The 6,021-nt window shown below is 27.1% G+C and overlaps 3 protein-coding genes across 5 annotated transcripts in view; 1 reads left to right on the plus strand and 2 right to left on the minus strand.

The window, feature by feature from the left end:
• Positions 1 to 2,287, plus strand: part of LOC118445494 (nitric oxide-associated protein 1) — a 47,398-nt gene extending 45,111 nt beyond the window's left edge. Inside the window, exons 2-6 of one of the 2 annotated variants that reach the window (XM_085659896.1) lie at positions 355 to 970; positions 1,049 to 1,345; positions 1,417 to 1,738; positions 1,806 to 2,023; positions 2,100 to 2,287. In XM_085659896.1, the coding sequence (XP_085516022.1) occupies positions 373 to 970; positions 1,049 to 1,345; positions 1,417 to 1,738; positions 1,806 to 2,023; positions 2,100 to 2,287 (1,623 nt within the window). In that variant the 5' untranslated portion in view covers positions 355 to 372. Of the gene's footprint in view, positions 971 to 1,048; positions 1,346 to 1,416; positions 1,739 to 1,805; positions 2,024 to 2,099 lie in introns of both variants that reach the window. The other variant, XM_035875068.2, reaches the window with a different exon arrangement.
• A 242-nt stretch (positions 2,288 to 2,529) lies between these two features.
• On the minus strand, positions 2,530 to 4,330 carry LOC118445498 (uncharacterized). 2 transcript variants are annotated; one of them, XM_035875081.2, is made up of 6 exons: positions 4,056 to 4,330; positions 3,603 to 3,962; positions 3,411 to 3,530; positions 3,217 to 3,317; positions 2,746 to 3,138; positions 2,530 to 2,683 (listed from the first exon to the last, which is right to left on the minus strand). In XM_035875081.2, the coding sequence occupies exons 1-6, from the start codon at positions 4,107 to 4,109 to the stop codon at positions 2,530 to 2,532; spliced, it is 1,182 nt and encodes a 393-aa protein (XP_035730974.2). In that variant the 5' UTR covers positions 4,110 to 4,330. The 2 variants fall into 2 exon arrangements, with proteins under 2 accessions (XP_035730974.2, XP_035730975.2); XM_035875082.2 differs by having other exon boundaries at positions 3,603 to 3,976.
• A 241-nt stretch (positions 4,331 to 4,571) lies between these two features.
• Positions 4,572 to 5,048, minus strand: LOC118445490 (uncharacterized). The gene is made up of 2 exons (XM_035875065.2): positions 4,807 to 5,048; positions 4,572 to 4,731 (listed from the first exon to the last, which is right to left on the minus strand). The coding sequence occupies exons 1-2, from the start codon at positions 5,046 to 5,048 to the stop codon at positions 4,572 to 4,574; spliced, it is 402 nt and encodes a 133-aa protein (XP_035730958.1).
• Between the last annotated feature and the right edge of the window lie 973 nt (positions 5,049 to 6,021).

Consider the following 6,021-nt stretch of genomic DNA (forward strand, 5'->3'; position numbering starts at 1 on the left):
CAAGTAAATGAGCCTGTATTTAGTGTCATGTTGAATCGTATTAATAATAATATTTGTACAGACTTCAAAACTAAAAATGAAATAGAAACACTTTCCGATCCAGATGATAGAGAATCACGTAAGATTATACATATGCCTTATGCATTTACTGATAGTTTTAAAATTGTGGATACACCTGCTGACATAGTCAAGAATATTCCTAAAGACACGGATGATAAATTATCGCTTAATGAAATATATAAGAACTTGTATGAAAAATATTTAGAAGCTACAAATTCAATACAGGGTAAAGAGAAACCAAGTTTTGTAGAGTACGAAGAAATTTATCTTGAAAAGAAATTTAAAAACTTGCAGAATGTTGCGCATAAGTGGATGGATGATTATGAACAGTATGATGATATGCAAGAAAATTCAAGTGATTGGCTTTATGGTTCACCTAATGAAAACACTCAAATTAGTAGTATCCCATGTGGCGGTTGCGGAGCTTTACTACATTGTAAAGATCATACGCTTCCTGGTTATTTACCTTCTGAATTATTCGTAGGTATAACCGATGAGGAACTAAAAAATATGATTTGTCAAAGATGTCACTTTTTGAAACATTATAATACAGCTTTAAAAGTGAAAGTATCTTCGGAAGATTACCCCGAACTGTTAAAAGTTATAAAAACAAAAAAATGTGCGGTTATCTTAATAATAGACTTAACAGATTTTCCATGTAGTATATGGCCGAATATTGGTAGTATCTTGCATCGACATACACCAGTATTTGTAGTTGGAAATAAAATTGATTTGTTGCCTAAGGATTCACCGACATTCGAAAGTCATGTTAAAATGTGTATATCAAAGGCTATAGAAAATGCAGGAATAGGGCAAAACAATATTAAGCATATATCCTTGATTTCTGCTAAGACTGGATATGGAATAGAAAATTTTATAAATAAATTACATAAATTATGGAGATATAAAGGTATATAAAAATTGACGTTATGTAAATTTAAAAAGATATACTTGCTCTTTATTATTAGGTTGTCTCTTAATATTGCAGGAGATGTATTTTTAATTGGATGCACAAATGTAGGTAAATCTTCATTATTTAACGATCTCTTACATTCTGATTATTGTAAAGTGCAAGCTGTTGATCTTGTACAACGTGCAACGATATCTCCATGGCCAGGAACAACTTTGAATTTGTTAAAATTTCCTATTTTGAATTTTTCTAAGTGGAGACTTTATCAGAGAACATTAAGGCTAAAAGCTGAGAAAGAAAATCAGCATGCAAAACAATACATACAAAATTATCAATTTAAATTATCGCATAATATAAAATATGCTACATTACAAGGTATATTATAGATGTTTTATATCGTTCATTTAGAATTTATTGTATCTTGTAATATTATTAATATTATCTAGGAGTTGTTGGTAAAACATTCACATCATGCAACATCAATAATTCAAAGAATATTGGTATCATTTCTTTAAGCTCTAAATTTAATAAAGATAAGTTTGGATTGGATGAAACTCGTCCTGAATACAAATATAGTCGTTGGTGTTATGATACACCTGGAACTATTCAACCGGATCAAATAATGGATTTATTAACAATTGAGGAAATAATAGAAACATTGCCAAACAAAATTATTTCACCTAGAACATTTCTTGTACAACCAGAAGAAACAATATTTATAGGAGGTTTGGGAAGATTGGATTATTTAGAAGGAAACGTGTATATTAGGTATTTCTTTATATACCAGGTTTAAATTGCACCTATATATTATTTCTATAATTACAAATTTTTACAGATGTACAATTTTTGCAAGCAGCAAATTACCTATCACAATGTGCCGTGTCAGTGATGCAGATTATTTATATAAAGAATTATTACACACACAAGCTTTTGTTGTGCCTATAAATAATCCACAAAGATTGAAAGTATGGCCACCCTTACAATCAAAACAATTTGAAATAACAGGTATCAATGAAACAGAATCTGCAGCAGATATTGTCTTATCAAATGCAGGTAATATTAATTTAATGAGATAAGATATTACAAATCATTTAAAACTCATATAAAATATTAAAATATATTTCTATAGGTTGGATAGCAGTCACTCCTAAAGAAAATGAAAAAGTTAAGTTACAAGGCTGGACTCCATGTGCACGAGGTATACATTTAAGAACGCCAGCTCTCTTGAAAAAATCTGTTACTCTTCGTGGTGCAAGGGTAGCACGTACGCCAGCTTATAAAAAAGGAAGACAAGTTTATTTAAAAAAATCAATTTGAAATTAATATTCTTTGAAACTTACTCTGTAAATATGTATATAAAGTATAGTACATTGAAGAATGTAATATGAAAAAGTAATACTGTAATATAATACCACAATACGTAATATTGTGGTCTGAGTTATAAAACTCTTCTTGTACTGATACTTATTTTTTAAGAAAAACAATTATTCTAACAACACAGGTTCAATTTTAATTACAACATCACAATATAAAATCCATGACAGATTCATGTCAATTCATTATGCATTAATTCCTTCAGCATGCTTTCTTGCCTGTTCATACATTCTCTTATAAAATTTTTCCATGTTTTTGTAAAAATCTTTCAATTGATTTTGCCCACATTTATAATAAGTTTCATTTATGTTATCTACCGTTTTTACTTTCGATTCTAACCTGTAAAATAAATTATATGATATTTCTTTCAAACAAACATTTATTAGTAATAATTATCTTACATAGATACTGTTGATTCTTTTTGTCCTGTATGTATATTGTTTGGAGATTGAATAATATTGTGATTTTTATCATTAGAAAACTGACAAGTACATTTAGAGAAATGATGGTCTTTTAACAAATCTTTTTTACAATAAATATTGTAACTTTGTGCAGTATTAGTTGGATTATTTTGATTGGAAAAATAATATTTATATTTTAAACAAACGGGACATTTGTCATAAATATGTGAATCATTATGTGAAGCTAAGGGTCTAGATTTTTGTTCTGAATAACACGGTTCACAATTACAAATAGATTTTTTTCCTGCGCAACAATATTGACCATTAGGACATTGCACTCTTTTAATAGGATATACATATGAATTTAATTTATTATTTGATTTTTGTTGAGATCTGTAAAAATAGTATAAAATAATTGATTAATATAACCATATTTGTTTTATATTTCTATTTTTTATGTGTTATACATACAATTGATAATTTTTATCTGCAATTATTCCTTGACTATGACAAACTCTCTTTTGTCTGATAATACCCTTGACTGGTCGTTTTCTGTTGATCCATGATGCATTCTGCAAAGTATTTTTTTTTTATTTTTTTGTTTTTGTTTTGTTTTTATAGGAATTATGATTAATATAATTTAAAATTAATAAACAGCCTAGTACCTTTGAGTTTATTGTTTTTGGATTGATGATATGTATCCCTGACATATTAATATCATCTATGTTCATAATTCCTTCTATAATAGTTTTTGTGGACACTTCAATTTTAGGTGCTATTATACCCTGTACGTATATATATTTTATTTTATTGGTAAAGTAAGAATGAATATATATAAAAAGATTTGTTATTCTTACAGGAAAATATTTAGTAGGTTCCATAAGTAAATCTATGTCTACACGAGCTAATAGCCCTTTGAAACATGATGTAGGGTATAATAAATCAACTAAATTTGTTTCAAATGTAGCTAAAATGACTCCTCTACCAGAAGGTGTAACCCATTGTACTAATTCTGCAAAAAAAAATTCTTGTTCCAGACTATGTTGTAATTCTGTTAAAGTAACTACATGAGAAAACATTTTTTCAAATGTAAATTTTTCATGAAGTAGTAATGGAAAAACTGGTGCAATTCTATGAGACTCTCTATTAGAATTAAGAGTATTAATTTTTAAAGTTATTTTTCCATTTGGACATAACCAGACACCGGGACAAGATACCTATAAAAAAAACACTAATTTTATAATCCATTTTGTTTTAAAAAAGAGTAAGGCTTTTTTTTGAAAAATTGGTGACAGTAATTATATACATACAGCATGAAGATTAAGCTGTATTTTAACAAAAAAACCTCTTCCTGTCATGTTCATTGAAAACTACTTCACTAGCACAAGTAATTTCATTGTATTGAGCAGGAAGAGTTTTAGTTTTTACTTTTCTATTACTATTAGTATTATCACCACGCTTAATTAATTTTTTAAATTATTTAATAAATTATATTAACAAAATATTCTCTTAGACATTTTTATTAAGTAAGGCACTTATCAATTCTTTAGAAATTGCCATTTGTCAGATGAACACTGGTATATGCTAGTATACATGTTGCCAGGAAACAGTAACACAACATTAGTATTGAATTTGACGCAATTGTAAAATTTATATCAAGATAAGATTTATATGAAATGTGAATTAATCACATTTACAAAAATATGAATTAGCAACTTTCTTATAAACAAAGACAAAATTTTATTTTTAAGTTTTGTGGAGGTATATATATATATATATATATATATATATATATATATATATATATTTGTATGCATATAAAAGTATCATGTCTTGAATGGGACACCAGTAAATCTTTCTACTGGTAGACCTTTCTGAAGATGTCGTTGATATAATTCTTTCTTAATAAAATCACATCCTTTTTTAGCAAAATGTAATCTTGGATCATCTGATCTTGGTATCAATGGTTTTATAAACCATCCATATCTACAATTATTTCAAACAATTTAAAAATTTTTATTTATAATATGTAATCTTTTATAATTAATGTTAATAATTTACTCCATATTAACTGAAGGAGGCCTAAATTTATAAATATCTTTTGGTTTCAAAGCTGTACGCCTCTCTATAAATTTAATATATTCCTCTGGAATGTCAAATAAAGAAACAGCATCGTGACGTGCATAAAATTTTCCAGTCAAAGATTTTATTTGATCAGTAAGAACAAATTTTTCTTGTAGTTTCAATGTACGACTTTCTTTTTCATATCGCTCAACATAAAAACGCAATTTAATAGGATCCATAGATAGGATCTTTTTGTAAGAATAGATATGATTAGCTTAACAGGTTCGATCATTAATCAATCATTGATGAAGTTGTTCAAATGTGGAGAAGAAAAAAATAGTCATTCAATTATTAATATTTATTTAAAATGTGTATATCAATAGAAAACACATACATAACAAGCGGAAGACTATGGTTGATCAGTCAGAGGCTTCTATACAAACATCAACTTTCTTTCACACCTTGATTGATCTAACCAGCAATCGTCTTTTCAAATATAAGGCAACATTGCTACAAGGAATCAAAATCCTATTTAGTTTCTCATACTTTCAAACAGTATTTTTACATATATCATTATCTTTTTTTTTTAACAAAAGTTATTACTTTATGAATAACAACAACAGAGTTTTTGTATAAATTATAAGATTGTTCTGTCTAATAGAACTAAATAAATGTGTTTCATTAGGTATTTTTATCCCGATATAATTGCAACAACTTAATATAACTTGTTATATTTTTTTGTTCGAATTTACGATCCATGACTGCCAATATCACTTTTATAGTTCTATAAATATTTAAGTCCAAATAATATTATATGTATATTATTAAATTTGATACAGTTGATGTTACAAAAAAAGAAAAAACAAACTAACTCTTGAATGTGAATGTTATATACAATGCCGCACTTACATAACTTACAATATCCTTCATAAAACAATGTCACTATATTTGGGAAACACAATGCTATATGTATGCTATACAGTACAATTGTATTGATAAACTATATGCTGGAATTTTCATAGTAAGAACGCAGTTGTATGCTATGCTAATTCTATTTGCATTTTGACATTATGTTATCAATCACATAATTGATTTTTTTTTTGCAGAAAAGAAGGAGAAATTGATCATTCTATAAAGATACTTTGTTAGTGTGCCTTAACACTTTTTTGATAAATATAAGCATTAAATATATAGATTGTATACATATAGCTT

The sequence above is a fragment of the Vespa mandarinia genome, chromosome 10 (assembly GCF_050613455.1).
Source record: "Vespa mandarinia isolate Hongniang chromosome 10, ASM5061345v1, whole genome shotgun sequence".
Lineage (NCBI taxonomy): Eukaryota > Metazoa > Arthropoda > Insecta > Hymenoptera > Vespidae > Vespa > Vespa mandarinia.